Source organism: Anopheles cruzii, chromosome X (assembly GCF_943734635.1).
Source record: "Anopheles cruzii chromosome X, idAnoCruzAS_RS32_06, whole genome shotgun sequence".
Classification (NCBI taxonomy): Eukaryota; Metazoa; Arthropoda; class Insecta; order Diptera; family Culicidae; genus Anopheles; species Anopheles cruzii.
Genome location: NC_069143.1, coordinates 2423396 through 2440345, shown reverse-complemented (window position 1 = coordinate 2440345; position 16950 = coordinate 2423396). Strand labels below are relative to the sequence as shown.

The 16950-nt window shown below is 46.0% G+C and overlaps 2 protein-coding genes across 2 annotated transcripts; both read right to left on the bottom strand.

Annotated features, from left to right (window-relative positions):
* Nucleotides 1-1428: 1428 nt before the first annotated feature.
* LOC128267351 (platelet-activating factor acetylhydrolase IB subunit beta homolog) lies at nucleotides 1429-3435 on the bottom strand. Its single transcript, XM_053004170.1, has 3 exons — nucleotides 3029-3435; nucleotides 2543-2872; nucleotides 1429-2480 (listed from the first exon to the last, which is right to left on the bottom strand). The coding sequence occupies exons 1-3, from the start codon at nucleotides 3092-3094 to the stop codon at nucleotides 2199-2201; spliced, it is 678 nt and encodes a 225-aa protein (XP_052860130.1). The 5' UTR covers nucleotides 3095-3435; the 3' UTR covers nucleotides 1429-2198.
* Nucleotides 3436-5936: 2501 nt separating this feature from the next.
* On the bottom strand, nucleotides 5937-14603 carry LOC128277096 (uncharacterized). The gene is made up of 6 exons (XM_053015583.1): nucleotides 14548-14603; nucleotides 14309-14360; nucleotides 10727-10856; nucleotides 9068-9182; nucleotides 8835-8998; nucleotides 5937-8737 (listed from the first exon to the last, which is right to left on the bottom strand). The coding sequence occupies exons 1-6, from the start codon at nucleotides 14601-14603 to the stop codon at nucleotides 6753-6755; spliced, it is 2502 nt and encodes an 833-aa protein (XP_052871543.1). The 3' UTR covers nucleotides 5937-6752.
* Between the last annotated feature and the right edge of the window lie 2347 nt (nucleotides 14604-16950).

Sequence of the window (16950 nt, the reverse complement as noted above, 5' to 3'; positions counted from 1 at the left end):
AAAGGTCTCAGTTATATTTAATCTCAAGATTCGACATAAATTCAAATTATGGATAGAAACTGAATGGTCTAGTATAAAGGCCGAATTATCATTGTTTTAGCTAAGGCTGCATTTCATTATGTTAATTATGTTGCTGCTTTTCACGGTCGTCATTACAAACTGCATGGTTGCGCTGGATTTTTACTTTACTTAGCCCCACACGTGCAGGCTACGTGCATGGTGCTATACAACGCACGACCTCTGAAATAGAAAAGAAAGATGCACAATAAAGTTGCCAAAAATACTGTGAATCGCTTCTAGCATTGCACTTCACGATTTCAGAGCCTGGCCGCACATCCGGCCGCAAAAGGCTTTCTTGTGGTTAGAACTCTCATCATATCTACCATTGATCGTAACAACGCCTCAGGCTCCGGCCGTTCCGGAAAGTGTAAGAAACACCACACTGTGAAAATCCATAGTCTTTGCTGGTCCTTTTTTAACAGTATAACGAGTGGTCCGGGCCGGACCCTCATGTAGGCCGTTCAATACCTTTTACAACGCTGCGCCAGCCCTTGCCAAAAGTATTCATCCAAAGCGAGCGTTGTACTATAACAGTCTCGCTTGTATTTCCTCTTTATGCAAGAGTCTCTCTGGCATCCTGTTATTTTTCAGGATCGCCATCATTTTATTCTTCTCCCGGTGGATCACTCCGGTGTCGTGTTGGCATGCTCGCACTTTTACCTTCGTCTAATGAAGACGGCCTTCGGGGGGGGATACGTGTTCCGTTACGTAGTAAATATATCGTCCTGAAATCCATCAATAAGTCAGATCAGTTTGGAGTTTGTGCTAAGTTACGGTAATAAATATTGTAGTAGCGGCGATCGTGACAAAGACCAGTGGAGACATTTCATGCGCGCAATGGAGGCTCAGATAGCGACGGCCAGCGTATGCCTCATACGCACGCATTGCAGTTTCGGCTGACGACGGTCAAAACGATGATTCAAAAAGTCTTCCCGCGCTCGCAATGCAATGTTGGGTAGCAGCAAGAATGACGCTGACGAGCAATTTTGTTTAAGTTGCAGTAATATCAGTCTGTTTTTCAAGTTCAATCAGGCTGGAGTAGTGGATTCATAATAAATATAAGAGAAAATTAATATACTTGTTTTTTGTGTATCTTTCGAACACACATAGTTATAATCTATTTTTAGAACCGATTTTTGTATCTGCTTAGAACCAATCTTGCAACAGTACTATCAGTTTACGCGGTGTGTTGCCAAAATTGCACTCAAAACTTCGTACTCAACAGCTCTCCTCAGCAGCAAAAAAAACTATAAGCACAAAGGAAGCAGGCAGGCAGGCTACATAAACACAAATTGGCATTCGTAATGATGGCCCACCAAAGCTTATCACTGTGCTCCAGCGTACCGTATACAAAACCGTAGAATCTGGTATTGTTTGCTTGCTTGTTTATTCTTACCATCTTCTTCTTCTGCTTCTTGGATGACATTCATTCCACTTTTCATTGATCCGCTGCATATTGGAAAGCCTACTGTTCTGCTTTGCATGTGTTTATTTCAGCACTTCTGCTCTGCTCCGTCTGGAACGTTTTGAGGCATGCGTTGTGCCTCCACAAAAATAGCAATATTACGTAATAATGTAGTAACTTAAGTGAGCATTTCACACACTCTTGGAATGAGGTGGCGTACTAAGTTTAATTTTTTTTATGTGGGTGAGTCGTAGTTTTACAAAATTAGCTGGGCGAAATCAAGTCACGGCTAAACTGCCCCTTCGTTGCGCCAACCTTACCAACTAAAGAGGGCCTTTAAACTTAAGCAATCGCTACGCACCAGAACGTAATTTGATTCAAAGGGCGGAGGTACAGCGCAAAAAGCATTCATTAAAGTGCACACGATGAGATCATAAGTATTCGCGAATTGATCACTGTCTTCTGTTTTCGTCACTTCATTTCGATGCTGCACGTCTAACGCAACTCACGTTACACGCACGGCGTGGAGCGGTACTGTTTTGGGGGCGGTAAAAGCAAAGCCCGAACCGTAGGCTGAATTGGGGGTTTGCTGTCAGGTTTGCTTGCTTTCTCTCCGGCGTAACGTTGCTCACGCAGAAGAATTCGCTTCGATTTGGGTTTTTTTTTTGGGTATTTGGTTTCATTGTGTTTGCGTGGTGGTCTCGCCTTTCACACATTGCACGGAAGAGAAACCCTACTCCGATGGTGTAAGATCGCGTTCCTTTTCGTTCTCGGTTAGTATCTGATGCAGCAGGTCCCAGATGGGTTCAAACACTTTCTTACAGCCAACATTGGTCAAGTTTAGGTAGTCGAACATATCGTGATGACTGATCGTGCCATCGGTTTGTATCAGGCCACCATCTACGCTCACGATTTGCACCTTGCACAGACCGACGCACCGTTCACGTAGCATCCGGTTCACCTGTTCGTTTTTGTCACGCAGTCGGTTCGGCTGTTGGCCGCGCGGCAGCAGCGTCTGCAAAAACAAAAATCGCCAGATTAGTCGGGTTCGGGTGAGACGGGAACTATGCTACGTACCGGAAGCACAATGTAGGCGTCGGGCAGTTTCTGACGTATAGTACGCACCAGTTCGAGTATCCCATCCGTTACCGCGTCGGCCGTGTCTTCGATATTGTTGGTGCCGGCGTGCAACACCACTGCCTTCGGCTGCACATTGTCCAGTTCACCGTTTTGCAGCCGCCACAGAATGTTTTGAGTTCGGTCGGTGCAAATGCTGAAGTTAAGGCAGTGCATCGGCACAAATTGCTGATTCCAGTAGTCGGTGAACTGTAGCGACTCAAGCACACAGTCACCGATGAACATCACGTCCGGGTCCTTCTCTTTGCACTCGGCAACGAAGCGTTTGTGCTGCGTGTGAGAGGGTTAGGGTTGTTGTTGGTGAGCTCGTTCCAGGAGATGATTGGTTGGTAGGTTGCTGGTCGTTAGACGCTACGGACGGCTGGATTGCTGCCCATGGAGGTTGATGGCAGCGCAAGCAGGTTGGGGGTTTGGGTTGCTACTTACAATGCTCAGCCATCGATCGTCTCCGTCTAAATCTTTGCAAATTTCAGGCACCGTCGTCGAGGTCATTGCTTTACGCCACAGACTCTAATAGCTGCTACTCTTCCCTCGCGATCCCAGCAAACACACGCAGCCGGCCACGGGACCTATGATTTGGCTTCCGTTTTCACACGCCAAACACAACAAATCGTTCAATGACCCGAGAGAAAACTGCCCGAAACCGAAATACGAGGACTTTGCTTCGTATGCTGCCGAACGCCACTGGCGGAAAACAATTCACAACACAAGCGAAAACTAACAATATTTCAAGTTGATCGGCTGAAAACGGCGCAACTACAGTAAAACACAATGGAATTGTAAAGAAACAATCGGTACGTTCGTACGTTGCCGATGGTTGGACGTGTAGGCGACTTTCGCTGGCAGTGTGTGGTGCGGCTTGGTTTTAGTTCTCGTTTCTTTTTCTCCTTACGCAACGTAGTACTGGTTTCTCTTCTAGTTATCTCTGTCCTGCACTCAGAATACTCCGATGAACCGAAGCCAGCCTGGTCACCGTACAATCTCGCCCAGCAAAACACACACTCGTCTTTATGCGAATGTCAAACCAACTGACAGCATCGCTGACTGACAGCTTCTCCATGCGTGCGCCCAAACGTCAAACAAAGCCAGAATCAAACGTCAAGCAACAGAATAAAAAAACAAAACTGTGGTGAATGTTTAAACTGTGTTTTCGATGCCAAACCATCATTTTTTTATGATTTAAGAAATAAAACATTTACGCACACGTGATAAATGCGTTCCGAACCAGTACCGCACATTCTCTGCAATGTTGAACTCTGTGCGTTTGGAAAAATATATAAAAACTTGTTCAGCTTCGGATGGAAATTGAAACTGTTTCAACTTAAAGGCCAAAAAAGCTTTGCCGTAGGGCTGTTATATGTTCAATTATAGCATAATGCTATAAAATTTGTTTAATGTATATGCATTATCGCAAAGACACGATGGATAGCACGGTATTTTCAAAGGATGTAGTGTATTAGTGAGGATTTTCCGTACGAACATTGATATGGTTGCGGGAAAGTTTCATCAGAAGATTCGTTACGTTCGCATTACGATTGTATATTGTCAAAATATTCAAATAAAAATGCAAAATTTAAGCCTAAATATGCTTCGTTTTCGTACATCGTTTTTTACTTCTACTTTGATCGCTTTAATACATCCTCCTCAGACGCAACACAAAGTTCTTGACCAGTACCGTGTAACGAGTCAAGTAAAATGCGATGCATAAATCTACGATAACGGTAAATGGTCTTTAAGTTAGTTAAAGTCTACATTTTACGGTCGACATTTACGGCGCTTATGCACATCGATGGGCACAAGTTGAATTTCAGAATGCAACTACCTCATGGTTCCGACGATCAAATGACAGGATTACTGGGCAGCGATAATTATGTTCGTATCTATACTGTTTACTCCGAATCTGATCTGTAATAGTTTACTTTTCATCTTGCGTTTTTCATTTGCATATTCATCAGGGTATGTTTGCACTAAAAAACATAATATTTATGATTCAACTCTCCAGCTATTATGCTTTAGTTGTGCTCGTGTAAGCGTAGAATGAAAGCACCAAAAAGCAACATAATTTAGCTTTAAAAGAAGTGTCTTTGAACTTAGGGATGATTAAACAAATGTCTAGTATTGTCAAACACTTTCTTGCATCCAACATTGGTCGAGTATAGGTAGTCGTGCCATCGGGTACGACCCGATCTACGCTAACATCCGATTCACCGGTTCGTTTTTGTCACCTATTCGGTTTGGCTGTTGTCCGCGCGGCAGCAGCGTCTGCAAGGAAAACCGCCGGATTAGTCGGGTTCGGTTTAGGCGGGAACCATACGACACTAACTATGCTACCGGCATGTAACACTACTGCGTTCTGCTGCACATTATCCAATTCACCGTTTTGCAGCATCCACAGAATGTTCCGAGATCAGTCGCAAATGCTGAAGTTGAGACACAACTTGCTGATTGCTAACTATTACACATTCCCACTACATTCCTTGATCGCGGAGAAGGTCGGGGATTGAACACATTCCTCCTCCGTCCGTGGGTCAGATGCAAAATCCTGCGCTCCGTTTGCTTCAGGGTGCGGTCTGGCTTTTCACCGGGTTGAGCCAGGATATGGGCTATGTCCGCGGCACTCGCAGTTCATCCTGTCTCCGTCTACCAAAATGTGTGTGGAAATTATTGGATCAAATGATGGTGAGACCAGTAGTTCTCAGAATACAAAGTTTGCAAAACCAACCTACCAATTTGCGCATGAAATTATGGAATTTCAACTCTCGGTACTGAACGGTGGCGTCGGTTGCGCATGTGTGCGTGTATAACAACGGACGAAGGAGCATCACCGCTGATCAGATGCGGGGCTCAGTGCGCAAAAGAGAGGCAAACTGTCGAATGTCACTTACATGTGGTGCGCTCTCTTTCTCGCAAATCCAGTGCGTCCAGTGTGAAAAATCTCATCTCGGGTTTAAGAAAAGAGTGCATAATTTGTTGTGGTTTGTTTAAAAAGCACATTGCTCGGCAATTTGTCCGTGTTATTCAAAGTACTTTGTGCGCAATCCGCTTCCGTGGGCCGCTCTCGACCGGTCGGATGCGCCCGCTTCGAACAACGGTAATCAACGGAGCAACTCTTTGCGTGGGCTAAAGGAAGTTAAGGTGAACTCCTTTCTTCTCCACCGGGTCTGATTCGGTACGAAAAAGTCGATAGTTTTTATATCAAGATGTGAACGGCAGAATAGTGACGTAGAATGTGATAAAAATACTTTCAGAGCAAGGAACGCACAGCCACAGAAAAGATGTTAGTTTTAAAACTTTATTATAGATAGAAATTTGATAAATAATTGAACATTTGCGATGCATAACGTCTAATTTAGATGCGTAAACCTAACATAACGTACGCGAGTGGTATTTTCAGGTTCGAAATTATTTGACCTTGACCTTGAGAATGTGGGCACAATGCAACATTTACATTTTGTGTGTGTCTCGGTAAACGCGGTAGATTGTCATTCAGTTAGCTGAAGTCGCGCACATTTCACGGTCGACGGTTGTAAACTGCACGGGAGAGCGCTTATATGTGCCGGTTGAATTCTAAAAAATATGATTCCTCAACTAGTTCAAGGTTCCGATTCAAGAGAAATGCTTTGTGGAATGGACAGCGATAATTAAGTGCATTAAGTTCCCATTGGATCATAAAAAAAAAATACTTTAGTTTAGGGTTTTGCTAAATGTATATGCTCATGTGGGTGCACAATAAACACAACATTCGTCGGGGGTTCGTGAAGGCGAAGAATACAAGAACAAAATCAGCAACCAAATTAGTCTTTAAACGACCTGTCTTTGAACTGAGGGCTTTGGGGCCATAAGTGAACCAACGCCTGGCATTGACAAAGAATGTACTACTGCTACTACATTCCCACACAAAAACCCTAGCGCTGTATCGCTGCACGCCTTTTACACGAGCTGATCTCTTGCTATGCTTGCCATCGTTTACATGTCTCCAAAAAGTGTCCGTGCATCTCGGCAGATTTAATGCTCAGATCATCGTCGCGAAATGCAATCATGCGGGCGCCAAATCGTGCAGTCGTAGAACTTGGTGCTTGGAGAACGAGCGTGTGTGTGGTTGTGTGTGTAAGAGAGAAAGATTGACGACTCCGGTTCCTCCGCCAGCCGCTCAACCGAGAATCTTTTTGATGTAGTTTGCATGGTTCATGTGTTGCTCCTGTTTGGTGAGCGAGCGGTGTCGGTTCGGTTTGTAGGGTTGATAGTTATCAACGTTGGAAAACATGTTGTCCACCTCGGAAGGCTGCTGCGAAGTTCTCAGCTGTTCGCCATCGTCAACACTTTCATGCTCACCATCCGTCGGATGGTTTCCTTCTTCAATCTTTACTATATCCTCATCATCATGGTGCAACTCCGCCGACGGTGCGACGTCCGGAAGCCAAGAATTGTTTGCTGTCTCAATCTGGGAGCTGGTAGCGGAACCAACACGGGACGGTGTCGTCGATGGTGCCACTGAAACCGTTTCTCCTGCAACGGAAGCGATTGCGAATGGGCTCGCCTCCCGGGTGGAAGTCGCAACTTCGGCGGTTACATTTCCTGTGCCGATATTGGTGTCCGTCGGCGGTACTTCGGTGGCTGAGCTGACCACCGTATCCGTCACTCGATCGATGGACGGTGTCGTGATGGCCGTCACAGTGATGGCGGCGGCGGCGGCGGCAACATCGTCCGGATCATTCTTCACGCCGATCGTTGCGGGCGTCGGTACGTCCAGTGTTACAACGGCGCCTTTGCTTTCTTTGCTTTCCACTCCTGAATCATCCCTTTGGACCATCGATGATGATGTTGATGGCGACGTAACGTCGCCATTCGTGTGCTCCGTTGTTGGAAGCGACGCCGTTCCGACGCCATCTGTTCCGGGCGTGGCAATCTCCGACGGAGCGGCGGCCGTGGAAGTAATGGCCGGGTCGGCGAGCGGCCGAGCGAAGATCAGGCGCGCCTTCACCAGAAGCATCGGGGGAATGAAGTGATCGCCGGTAAACAGTTCCTTCCTCGAGGTGGTCGGTAACACGTGGCTGACCGCGGTTGTGTGTGTTACCGGCTCCCCGGTGGGCCACGTGGTCCAGGACGAGGATTGCGTTGCGCCGGCAAGATCCTCGGACACCGCTTCCGAGAACTCATCGAGTGAGGTAGTTCTGTGGGCGGCAGCCGTGGCACGTCGGATGCGCGAATCGGGCGTAGTCGGTTCTGCCGATGGATCGCCATCAACCGGAACGCTGGTGACGGCCGCTAGCCTGGTGGTCACCATGACAGCCGGTTCGACCATCGGATAGTCACCGTCGGCCGTTAGCTTCACCGCTTCCTGGACGATGTCGATCGGTTGTGTTTCCGTCTCGTCCGCCATCGGTTGATCGCCCAGCATCCGTTCGTCATCGTCTTCTTCCAGCTCCATCCCGAAAGCCTCCTTTGCGTCGTCGTGTGTACTACGCTGCATCGACACTCTTCGGGTCGTATCCCCGGTCGTCTTGGTTTCGTAGCGATCCTTCTTCTCGCTCTGCAAAAGGGAGTGCTTTTTCATGTAACCCTGTTTCTTACTGACCACTGGGTTTGCGTCTTGTTCCAGCTCTCTGCTAGGTAGGCTAGGTGGTTCGTCACCACCACGCAACGCCATCGGCTCGTTCTGCATCATGCCCTGAAGGTTGAACTGCTTGATCACGTTCTTCACCGTGTCTTCGATCTGGTTCGGGTTGATTTCGATGGTGTTGCCTTCGCCAGTGCTGCTGCTTTCCTCGTCGTTACCCGACACTACTGTCAGGATGTCGTGCTCCAATATCGGTTGCTGCTGCTGATGCATGGAAGGATCGCCACTGCCCGTAATCGAAGTTGTCACAGCGCCACCAACCAGAACATCCTTGGGCTGGACTGACAGGAGCCGGTTGCTGTTGCTGTCAGTGGCAAGCACCGACGCCAGGTTCTCCGTTTCGCTGCATTGCAGCTGCTCGACCATGCTGTCTCGGTCCTGCTTGCCCTGGCACGAAATATGCTTCGTGCCCGACTCGCCACAATCCCGCGCCAGCTGTACCGTTCCGCTGTCCGACATGTACTGCACCGTCAACGACGGGATGGACGTCAGCGTGCAATCGACCGCCCATGCTGGTACTGAGACCCGGTGAGACCGAGAAAGAGAGCACAAGATTCGGGTGATGAGTATTTTTTACAGCACAATTTTTTACAGCTTCTTCACCCCCCACCTCACCTGGTAGCTCGCAAAGGAAAGCGGCAGTTTCGGGACCGCCACAGCGGAGTGCATGCCAACGAAAGTCACGCACCGGATCGAGCACGGCGCAGAGCGGTTGCTCAATGGCCGGGATCGCCTCGGCCCAGTAACCGTTGTTGGACGCATCGAGCGTTCTCGAACTGCTGAAGATGATATGGAGCGCATGAAAAAAGCGATCGGTGTGGGACGGGAGGCACGGGACATTCACTTACATCCACGTAAAGCGCGCTGAATTCTCCGGCCGCATCAATCCAATCCACACCGCGCCGGTGACGTCGAGTTCCTTCAAAAATGCGCGGGTTGAATCGAACTGTACTCCATTGTTGACTGAAAGGGATAACGTTAAAAAGAAGAGAGAATCAGCAACAGGCGATTGGCACGGACATTTATAACGCAGTAGTCTACTCTATAGCGTCGAAACAGTTCAACCAATCGGGACTTATAGCGGGACTTATATCGGGACTATTCAACCAATCGGGTCGAAGCATTTTCAGATTGCGTTACAGGGCAGGATCTTTGCGCAGCTTAGTCGGGAAGGTAACAGAAAATCGTGACCTGTTTTATCAAAACATTTCAAATTATTACAAATTCTCTCAGTATCGCTCAGTGATCGATTATAGAAGAAAATCGGACTTTGCTAGGATTGGTATGGAAAGCCGCAATGGTTTCCCTATTATATTGAAATTGTTGCATTAAGTGTTTAAGTTGACTTACTGCTTGTTTGCTTAAAATAAAAAACAAACTAATCTACATGGTCTATCTCAAAGTAAACAGTACTTTTTTAATAGGGTCATTTCGGGCAACGTCACCTTGCTGTGGGTGTATGTGTTTGACAGGTACATTCTTTCCGAGCTTCGTGTCAAAGTTGCATGACATTTGGTCCACAGGAAGCAACATTATTACGCCTCAAGCGACAGTATGTTTATGTTGTCGATACAATGAGCATTGAGCAAAGATCTAATATCAAATTTTGTTTTAAAATCGGTAAAACGTTTACCGAAACGTTTAAAATTATGGAAGAAGTTCACGGCAATAATTGTCTATCCCGTAGCCAAGTTCACATGTGGTATACGCGCTTCAAAAACGGACGTGAGAACGTCCACTGCGACCCTCATGTCGGCCAACCCAAGTTCGTCATAACACCACAGAGCATCGCAAAAGTGCGTGATTTTATCCGAATTCAACCGACAACGTCGTTGCGTTTGATGGAAATCGAATTGGAGATTTCCAGATCCTCGATTCATCGCATTTTGGTCGAGCTTTTGGGTTATGTGAAAGTTGGTTCTCAATATGTGCCACACTAACTCACTGCCGACCAATCCGAATCCAACATTGCAAGGATGAAACTAGGGCGAAACTAGGGCACCCGATCGCCAAGTACTTTGTAATGGCAAGAAGGGTGAGAGCGTACGATAGCAGTAGTGAGGTATGCGTGAACTGAGGGGCGACCCAATGTATTATAAGTTTATGTATACTTGTATAATAAAGTTGACGGAACACCATCGCCCGCTGCGAGGCAGAAGCGGAGTCGCGTGCTGATTGTTAAATTGAACCTCGACGTGTAAGATCATTTTCGTTCGAGTTCTTAGGTTCGTCAGTCCGCCCGATCGTACAAGGTGACATAGAAGTAGGTATTTTTCCACTTAAGAGAAATCATGCAGGATCTTAGACCTCAGGGTGGGTCCGTGCACCGGATACAAAGCGTACTGTTCATCATGAGTACGTTCCACAGGGCCAAACGGTTACTGCTCTATATTATCTTGGCGTTTTGAGGCGTTTGATGCATCGTATTCGAACTGGAGCGTTGCTAATTGTATCTTTCGGTGGCGATGCTAGGCAATGCTTATACATTCGCTCGGGTCCTGGCTTACCTGTTACGAGATTTGCGTGATGAAATTGGCAGACGGCGTCGGCCTCGAACCAAGAGATTTTATCCCGGAAGTAGCGATAGAAGACCGAGAATCCTTCCTGGGGCAAGGTCCATGTGTTGCTGATGTTTACCTAATGGGGGAAAAGCAGGATGATGACGTAAAACGTTAGTACTCAGAGTCAGAGAAAAGAGCACACTGCGATGGCACGGACGATGAGTTATTGATAGCTCAAAAATGCGTTTCATGGGTTGCAACGTTTTCCGGGCTACTGTTTTTCTTTTTCCGCTGTGCTGCATTCTGTCTGTGTTTGATTGATTGAAAGGGCTCGCAACGTAGGCTCGTAAGAAATTCTCGAGGTAGTCGGGGATATGTAACAGTTACAACCTGCTACCGTGACCAAAAACAAACGAGAAACTATTTCGTTTGTTTATTGTGATGTGGTGCACCATGCATATACTATTTGAGTGTTATGCGTGGTTTGCGTAATGAAATAAAATAAATATACGTAAATAAATAGCGAATCAATGGAAGGGGTCGAAATCGAAAAGAAGACGGGATTGAAGGCTATTCTAGGTGTTTTTTTCCTTGGTTTATTTTGTTATACTCTTTCATCAAACGTACTTCGGGCGAATAGTGAAGGTTAATCTAAAACGCGGCGCACTGGCAGCTTTCTTTGCAGCGTTCTCTCGTTTCTTTCCTTACCAGCATTGACTTCTGCGAAGAATATTTGCTCAAGGTACCTCGCTACGTTATGCTATGCCTGGGTGGCTAATAGTTTCCCTTTCTTTCCTCCAACTTCCAATTTGCCTAAATGGGAATCGAGCGTTCTCAGCACGTTGTTTATGATCAATTGCATTTGAACGAAGATGAAAGATTTTCGTTTATTAAATAGCGCATAAAAACAAAGTCCCCTTGGTCCCGAACCCCTTGATTCGAGATGTCGAAAATCGATTCAGATGTGCACCTGATGCTGATGTTACTATCCTCGCACAACTACAGCCCGTGCCGGCAGTTCTACTAATCAATTTCTCCCAATGTTTTTTTTTTTTAAACCCGTCCCAAAATCATAGCTTCGTCAGTGAAGAAAACTTTAAAAGGCGTCATCTGCAATAAATTTTGTTTTTTATACAATACCTGTAGCTCTAACAGTTACGACCAAAGTAACCTGAGACACTATTTTTTTTTTTAACTGATTAACAGAATAGTCGGTAACGCTCGTCGTTGTCACGCAGCTCTCGCAATTCCCGAGAGATCCCTAACAACCAATTCAATTCGTTTGGTGGCCGGCGCAGGTCCAAAATACCCCGCCCCGTAACAGAAACACATTGTTACGGAAAGCAACGCAAAATTATCATTGTCTCACACGGTTTTGCGATTTATGAATCCATTTTTCACCGAAACATCCTTTATTGTTTGCGCGAAAAGCGCGATTGATTGAAGGGCGATTTCGGTTGGTCAGGGGGGAGCGTCAGGAGGGGTAACGACTCCAGCCACACCAATGTTGAGCAACATACGGTCGCCACAGGTGAGTTGTTGCTGTTGGTCTGTTCGAGTTTTCCTTCGAGAGAGCGAGGGATAGCTTGTTTCCTGTGTGGGCGAGAAAAGAGTCGCCACCGCCACCGGTAGTTGAAATTTAAAGGGACATTAATCTACTAGACTGTATGGTATGTGCAGGTGCAGCAGGTCGAGGGCATCGAGTAGACATGAGGCCCATTGCATTGGGACTGGAGCACCATCGAGACGCGACGATCCTGTCGACCGCGAAAGCTGGTTTGCCGCGCACGTTGTTGCGCGCTTAATAGGCCATAAAACATTTCAAATTGAAACTATATTTATCGACTGCCAGGCCGGGAAAGGATAAATAAACACGCCCCACCCAATGCACCATTATTCCCCTCTTTCAATCTGTTGTGTGTGTGCAACCACCATTCCCATGGTACATAAATAGAGAGACAGACAGAGAGAGAGAGAGCAAATATTCAAATCGTGCGGCCACACTGTTCGAATTTCCGCCGTAGAAACGGGTGGAATGATGAGATCGCACCCCACAAACGAGTAGATGGTGTGTCCATAAACACACACACACCACTGGAAGTGATTCAATTTGGATATTATGCTTTGCAGCTCCCAATCATTTATTTATGAATATGTAAATAGGGGGGCTGCTGCGGGCGAGTAGTAAGCGTCTCCTTCGCGTTTTCATTAGCTCAGCGTGACCTGGACTCGGTTGTGTTGACCCAAGATTTTCCCCCGCCGGTGGGACGGTGGTGCCCATCGGGTTTCGATTCGTTGAAGGACCTTAGGACAACAGCAGCAGTAGCACACGCCGCAGCACTATAACCGACATTGATCCCCATCGGTTTACTATCCCTCTTTCCTTCTCTCTGTCTATCTCTCTCTCTTTCTCTTACTCTCGTTCCCTCTGCTACTTGCAACCTTCTCACCGAGGCCTACGATCGCTTGCGTTAAAGCGACTCATACATTCTGTCAAATAAGTAATGGGATTTTTTGGTTTTAAAGAAAATGCTTAAAGCTTGCTCGATTTTCGATTTGTTTATGGTGTTCTGTTGCTGCTCATGCCACTAACTTATGTTGAAAATTTAGCCCATTTTGAGTAATCAGTCAATTTTTGACACGTATTTTGGCCCATCGTCGATTTTTGTCTCTTCCAAAACATAGATGGCGAAGAACCTTTATCAAATTTTGTTTGTAAACCCGAAATTAAGAGCGCGCACGCAATCGAAATGTTGACTGTTGAAGCTATTATGATCCAAAGCAGCGTTTATCGGTGGTTCAAAAATTTTTTCAGAGGGCCGAGAAGATGTGAAAGTCGAAAAGCCAAGTTTGGTCGAATGTGAATAGTTTTCTTCAATTGCCGTGGTCGTGGTGCATCATGAGTTGTTGCCAAAGTATAGAACGGTCAATAACGAATATTACCTGCGCAAGTTATGCACAATTTGCGCCACAAACGCGAAACCCAAAATGAAACCCGAAAGTCGCGAAAATGTTTGAACAGACCACCTGTATACGAAGTTTAACATCGTTTCTTGTGCGCGAACTTTTGTCCAAAAAATACAAACTAATGATGCCAAAGTCACCGTATTCCACAGATCTGGCCCCCAGGGGCTTTTTCCTGTTTCCAAAATTCCAATTACCGCTTCGTGGTCAATTAATTAGGAAGAAGACAGAAATCGCCGATGAGCCAAGGCACGTTCAAGCAAAACGGCTGTAAAAAATTAACTGAGCATCAAAAATAACCGAAACTTTCAACATAAGTGAGTGACATATGTAACAACATAATGCCACAAAAAAGCGAAAATCGAAAATTTTTCTTTAAAAACACACTTCGCTTCAAGTCACGCTAGTCGCTTCAAGCAGCGTGTTTATTACTTTTTTTGTCACAGCTACGTGCCACATCTTAGTTCATCAACGAAACCGACTCAACCAAATATAGATAACCTTTGAACAATGCCCTGGAAAAAACAAAAATCTGAAGTTTAGCAAGCGACCTAATGGAAGATGTTACTCGGCAGGATTTTCCTTTCTGTTCGTTGTTGCATTTCCTACCGTTAAAACACGAACTGCCCGACCCTGCGTTCCTCCGACATTCGCCAGTGTCAATTCTGCTACAGTCCTACTTTTGATTAAATATGATAGGTGGAGTAGCAAGAGCCTAACACGCACACACCGCTGGAAGAATATTAAATTTATCGCCTGTATCGCCCTCAGTGATTGGACGATGGCGCGGTCGATTAATAACGGTCGTCGCGCGATGCGCATTGGTTGGGAAGCGGCTGCTCCGGAACCGGCCCTCGGCGTACCCGGCACCCGGCGGATTGTGTCCGCGCAGCTTAATTTGGGCCCTGCGCGTTCGCATACTCTGCCTTTCTCTTTTTATTCTACTGTCTGGCCTGGCACTCTTTCTCTCAAGTAGGCAAACATCGGTCGGGTCTTGCGCAAATGGCGTGCGTCGGCGTGCCGAGATTAAAACCTGCCCAGACCTACCGGTTTTTGTAAGCCAGCAAATCGGTACAATATTATTATGTATTATTATGTTATCATTGTCAACTATTCCAAGCGATTTTTATCCGACATTTGCAGCCTGGCTACAACAGCGAAACATATGACTACTTTAATGAACGTATTATGTATTATTTTATTCTGGTCGTTTTATGGCCAAAGCTTGCTTCAGACGTATTAATTGTAGTGGTCCATCAAAAATTTGATTAGGTTCGAAAAGCTTATAGTACACCACACCTTTCATATCCCACCACAATGAATATTTCGCTTTGGTTGCGATGGACCTGGTTTTGCCTTTAGGATTCTTGTAATAATTCTCCTTTTCATCACCGAGTCGTCACTCGGTCACGTCATTCGGTACAAGAACCACTTTCTTTTTTGCCGTGCAAGCAGTAATTCGCAAATCGAATTCCTTATTTCAATGTCTCTTTCCTTCAATTCACGTGGAACCTAATAAGACATTTGTCACTGCACATTGCATTTTGCAAACATTAATCCCGTTCCCATTGCACTCAGGCGTTTAGAAACTGTTGTCTGGTCAATTCCTAACATTTCTGCAGCTTTTCCGTCCACCGTTTTCAACCGTCCGTTTTTCCGTCCGTTCATACCACCGTTTTCAATAGAGTGAGAGTGAGCCATAAATGACACACTTTTCAGTTTGGTTATTTACAACAAACGGCTTAATATTTTTCGATGCTTGAACTTTTATTTGAAATGTGCATTCAAGACATTGTTTTATGAAAAACAATTTTGGTCAAATGACCACCACGGCTGGTTTAACAGTCCTATCCTATTTCGAGCCTATATTCGAGTACATTTTCGATTGTCTCTGGCCCTATCTCGGCAATAGCAATTCGAATTTGGGTCTAGAGGTGGTCAATGGTTGCTGGTTTGTTTGCGTAACTATCGTAACTATTGACATAACTATTGCGTAACTATTAACATAGCCCGCAGAGGTGGAAATGACCGTGAATGGAATGAGATTTTCAAATATCGCACCGCTTGAATTAAAGACCTACCTCTTTGGAAATGAGTTTTTCATGTTTTTCAATTTTCTGCAATCAAAATTTTATACATAAATGTCTTGAATGAACCTTTCAAATAAAAGTTCAAGCATAAAAAAATATTAAGCATTTTTTTTATAACCAAATAAAAAAATGTATCATATAAGGCTCACCCTAGTACCAGACCAGTCAAACTGACTGGTGTGGTATATCTAGTGTTAAGTCACGTAAAAAAATCCGCGCTTTTAAATGCTGCCCTGATCGTACTGCTGTTTGACTGCCTAGAGGCTGTGGCGAACTGGCTAACACTGGCATCACTTTTTGATGCGTGGTTTTTTAGGTACAAAGCCTTTCACGAGCGTAAATGTATCGTAAGAGAATTGTACGTGAGTGTGAACCATCACGCGATACCTCGGGCTCTCTGCGGTATCAACAATGGTGTCGATTTGTCCACGGCCGGAACAGGTAAAAGGGTGTTTTTGGCAGCCGCCGTAGCAAGCCGAAACATTTGGCCGACTCTCCTACATCGACAGATCGGCCAGACCAGAATGCGAATGAGTGAGCATTTCGATCATCATCTGCCCTCTTCTCGGCGAAGGAACGACCACCCATTTACATTCGCCCGCTAGAAGCTTCCATTTTAATTACGAACCTGAAACGCCACGGTTGATTGGGGATTTGCTGGCTGTCTGGGTCCGGGTGGCATAGTCAAGGTGGTAGCGATAAGCTGAGGTGTGTTGTCGGGCTGGTCGTTAGCCAGCTCCGGCCCGTTCGTGCTATTGCTGCTACGGTTGGCAATTTTCAAGGACGATAGGCACCAGATGTTGATTGAAATGAGCAGCCAAGCGCCAAAGGTGAAGAGCCAGAACGTCCGTCCGGCATTCACAGGTGTGTGGGTTTGTGTGTGATTAAATGGCCCTCAAAACGGCCAACTTCCTCTGTTGCTGTCTAGAGAGGTCTCCTTTCTATAGTTGTCTCATGTCTAGTGAAGCTTTTATGAAACCGAAAGGATCGAACGTAAAACCACATGACACCGCTGGAGCGTCGTACTGGACGTTGCACCCTTCGATTTCCTCCTCCATCCCCCCCCCCCCCCTCCATTGTCACGCCATGGAGTTTTTCATCAGGTTTTCGTTGTTATCCCGTGTCAGTTATCATATGACACACCTACGAATGTAGCCCTGAGCATAGCAGTGGTGG

What these genes read in the sequence shown, in the direction of transcription:
- LOC128267351 (XM_053004170.1), bottom strand. Translation starts at nt 3,094, where the DNA reads ATGACCTCGACGACGGTGCCTGAAATTTGCAAAGATTTAGACGGAGAC. An exon ending in ACGATCGATGGCTGAGCATT is followed by an intron (nt 2,873 to 3,028) that starts GTAAGTAGCAAC and finishes TCTCACACGCAG; the next exon opens with CACAAACGCTTCGTTGCCGA. An exon ending in ACGCCTACATTGTGCTTCCG is followed by an intron (nt 2,481 to 2,542) that starts GTACGTAGCATA and finishes TTGTTTTTGCAG; the next exon opens with ACGCTGCTGCCGCGCGGCCA.
- LOC128277096 (XM_053015583.1), bottom strand. Translation starts at nt 14,603, where the DNA reads ATGCGAACGCGCAGGGCCCAAATTAAGCTGCGCGGACACAATCCGCCG. An exon ending in TCAGCGCGCTTTACGTGGAT is followed by an intron (nt 8,999 to 9,067) that starts GTAAGTGAATGT and finishes TATCATCTTCAG; the next exon opens with CAGTTCGAGAACGCTCGATG. An exon ending in TTTCCTTTGCGAGCTACCAG is followed by an intron (nt 8,738 to 8,834) that starts GTGAGGTGGGGG and finishes ACCGGGTCTCAG; the next exon opens with TACCAGCATGGGCGGTCGAT.